The 2,913-nt window shown below is 35.8% G+C and overlaps 1 protein-coding gene across 1 annotated transcript; it reads right to left on the bottom strand.

The window, feature by feature from the left end:
* Window positions 1-382: 382 nt before the first annotated feature.
* Window positions 383-2,716, bottom strand: LOC116338378 (zinc finger protein 391-like). Its single transcript, XM_031763584.1, has 4 exons — window positions 2,501-2,716; window positions 2,198-2,402; window positions 1,570-2,084; window positions 383-1,509 (listed from the first exon to the last, which is right to left on the bottom strand). The coding sequence occupies exons 2-4, from the start codon at window positions 2,371-2,373 to the stop codon at window positions 500-502; spliced, it is 1,701 nt and encodes a 566-aa protein (XP_031619444.1). The 5' UTR covers window positions 2,374-2,402; window positions 2,501-2,716; the 3' UTR covers window positions 383-499.
* Window positions 2,717-2,913: the final 197 nt, after the last annotated feature.

Here is a 2,913-nt window from a genome sequence, read left to right as displayed (position 1 = left end):
AAAACAAGAACTGACTAAATTCTGTTCAATGCAGTGCTTATATCTCAAAATTTCTGAAGGCTACCATAATTTGTTCTTAATTAGATGTTGGTGTTACCACCTTGGTAAGTCGCTGCAGGATTATTGTAGGTAATTAGTTAGTACAAGGCTCGATCACGCCATTTTCTTACCTAATTACAAATTATTCATGCTAATTATGAATTTTGAAAGTGACATCTCTCGCAATGAAATGATAACCATAATTGGAGTTCAGCCATTCTCCGTCTTCATTTTATTGGTGAAATACCAAAAAAAATTGATTTATATTTTTTGCCAAAAAAAGAAGAAAATTAAATAAAAAATATATGTTTTTGTAATGCCATTGTTATAGAGTATAGGGCTTTGCTTTATTCCAAGTTCTTGATTTCACTTTTAAAATGTCGAATTAAATTCCAATTCCAACATTGTCCATTTACAATTTCTTATAATTCCTAATAAAAATTTAAATGTGAACAAATGACTAATTTTGATGAGCACGCTTTTGGTGTCTATCAAGATAAAACTTTATTGTAGTCATATAGCTACACTGTTCACACTTGATCGGCATATCACCTGTGTGTTTTTTCCTCATATGTGCAAACAAACAAAATTTTCTAGAACTATGATATTTGCATAAATAACATTGATACTGTCGTCTATTGCAATGCTTTTCATGCTCTTCAATCGGCAATTTTGCATCATATTTTCGTTTGCACTTTGAACATTGATTCTCATGACATTTCATATGCACATCGAGAAGGTCTTGATCTTTAAAGAACTTTAGACATCGACTGCAACTGAATGGCCTCTTATGCTTCACCATGTGTCTTTTCACGCAACTTCGATATTCACTCTGATAATCGCATTGCTCACATTTATGCATCGGTCGGTTTTCTTTGTTGCCACTACATGAAGTCGATTGATCGTTCTTGGGTTGAAGTTGAATGCAGCGTTTTTCATGTTCTTTGCATGCCTCCGCTTTGCTGAATCGCTTTCCACATTTTATACATCGATTCTCGTGGCATTTCATATGCATATCAAGAAGTTCTTGATCGGCAAAGAACTTTGTACATCTACTGCAACGAAATGGCTTTTCATGCGATCCGATATGTCTTTTTAGATTACTTAGATATTCACTCTGATAATCGCATTGATTACATTTATGCATCGGCAGGTTTTCTGTGTTGCTACTGATGCGAAACAATTTTTTTGGCGGTCGTCTTTTATTTGATCTATCATTCGATGCACCTTTCGGTGTATTGTCGTCCTGTGTAAATGCTGATTTAGTTGCACTCAACTCGTTTTGGGTGTCCGTTTCCTTTAGTTCTCGCATCCGTATTTCCTTCACTGAAGCCGGTGCTGGACGCAGAGCAAGTGGCAATTTGGGTTGATGGTCGTTGGCCTTTACTTCACTTTCGATTTTTGGATTGGTACGGGTAACTCCTTTGCTCTTCGTATTCGATGGAAATTTTGGTATTTGAGGCACAGCATCTGTAAATAAATTTAATGAAAGAATAGTGAAGAAGTTTTATCGCTCCATTTTGCAAATACCTTCAATGTTATCAACATCAATGGGAACTTCTGATGCTGATTCTACGATCGACTTTGATGCCGCATTAGTTGCGATTGAACTCAATATCGCCGGTTCTTCTGCTTTTCGAGACACTACTTTCGCTTGTTCATTAGTCATATCCCTCGCAGTGTGTATATCGGATTGTGCCATTGTTGGAATACATTTATCATCGTCATCCGCATTCACAATATTCGATTCAACGATGGCATCGTCTTCATCTGGTTCACTACCGAAATCTTCCGCTTCCGAATGACTTTTATATTCTTCATTCATCTTTACTCCCTCGTCCACCCTGGGCCTTTTTATCAAATATATCTGTTCATTGACGTCAGACTCATCTGGAGTCTTTCGTTTCTCTGCCACATATGGTCTATTTGCCATTTGTAGTTGATCAATAGAAAACACTCTTCCATCCATCGCACTCTCGTCGAATCCAGTTCTCAACTCTTCAAATTCCAAATTCATTGTAAATTGATCGTATGTTTTTGAAACTCTGCAAAAGAAAAATGAAAATTTTAAGTAAATCGAGAGTGATTATACTGAGAAATGATAAAAAAAAAACACTCCAAATAAAGAAGGGCAAACGGAACGCCGAAAATGTCCTACCTTTTCAGAATAATTTGCAAGAAATGATTGCGAAAATCCACGTCGAATGACAGTCCCAATTGTTTGAAATTATCGTTGAGGCCTCTTAATGTAAATTTAGTCTCTCGTTCCATGCTATAAAGCATCTCCGTCAACATATCGACCCAATTTCGCTTTGGTGCCACCATTGTTTCCATAACACTAGATATCGGTGATTGAACTGAAACTAAAGAGAAATGGGAATAGAATTACTGTGTTAAGTGATTTTCTTTCCGTTAAATATGTTCGTCAAAAATACTCCACTGTTGCCATTTTCATAATTACCTTTCTCCTTTTGGTTTTGAAACACACGCAGTAAATCCAATGAAATCGTTCCTAACTTTCAAATTGTTCACTGTCAATTTTTGTTCTGCTTCTTTGTATTTATATCTCTTGTTGATTAATCGAACAATCGTCAGTTTTGTCGAATGTATAAATTGTTTTAATGAAAATTTGTTGATATGACGCTTATGGTCAATGAATGAGCGGTGTTTTTGACGTTTCAATATCCGGCGAATAAGTACAACCAATAAAATAACAGAGTAAATGTCAATCGGTGATTTGTGCGAACGCATACATTCAAATCACTTGGCGCAATGTTTTAATAGCGAACGTACACTTAAGAAACGTGAGAACAATACACACAACAGCAATGGAATTGTCAACAATTTTAACATCGTATTAGTGTTCAATATATG

The sequence above is a fragment of the Contarinia nasturtii genome, unplaced genomic scaffold, assembly GCF_009176525.2.
Source record: "Contarinia nasturtii isolate CC-2019 unplaced genomic scaffold, AAFC_CNas_1.1 Cnas_scaffold_403, whole genome shotgun sequence".
In the NCBI taxonomy this organism is placed as follows: domain Eukaryota; kingdom Metazoa; phylum Arthropoda; class Insecta; order Diptera; family Cecidomyiidae; genus Contarinia; species Contarinia nasturtii.
Note: the sequence above shows the minus strand (reverse complement) of the source record. Positions and strands in the feature narration are given on the sequence as shown.

Excerpts from the sequence above, each read along its gene's own strand:
- LOC116338378 (XM_031763584.1), bottom strand. The coding sequence starts at position 2,373 with ATGGAAACAATGGTGGCACCAAAGCGAAATTGGGTCGATATGTTGACG. Across the intron at positions 2,085-2,197 it reads TTGCAAATTATTCTGAAAAG|AGTTTCAAAAACATACGATC; the intron begins GTAGGACATTTT and ends TTTCTTTTGCAG. Across the intron at positions 1,510-1,569 it reads TGATGTTGATAACATTGAAG|ATGCTGTGCCTCAAATACCA; the intron begins GTATTTGCAAAA and ends ATTTATTTACAG.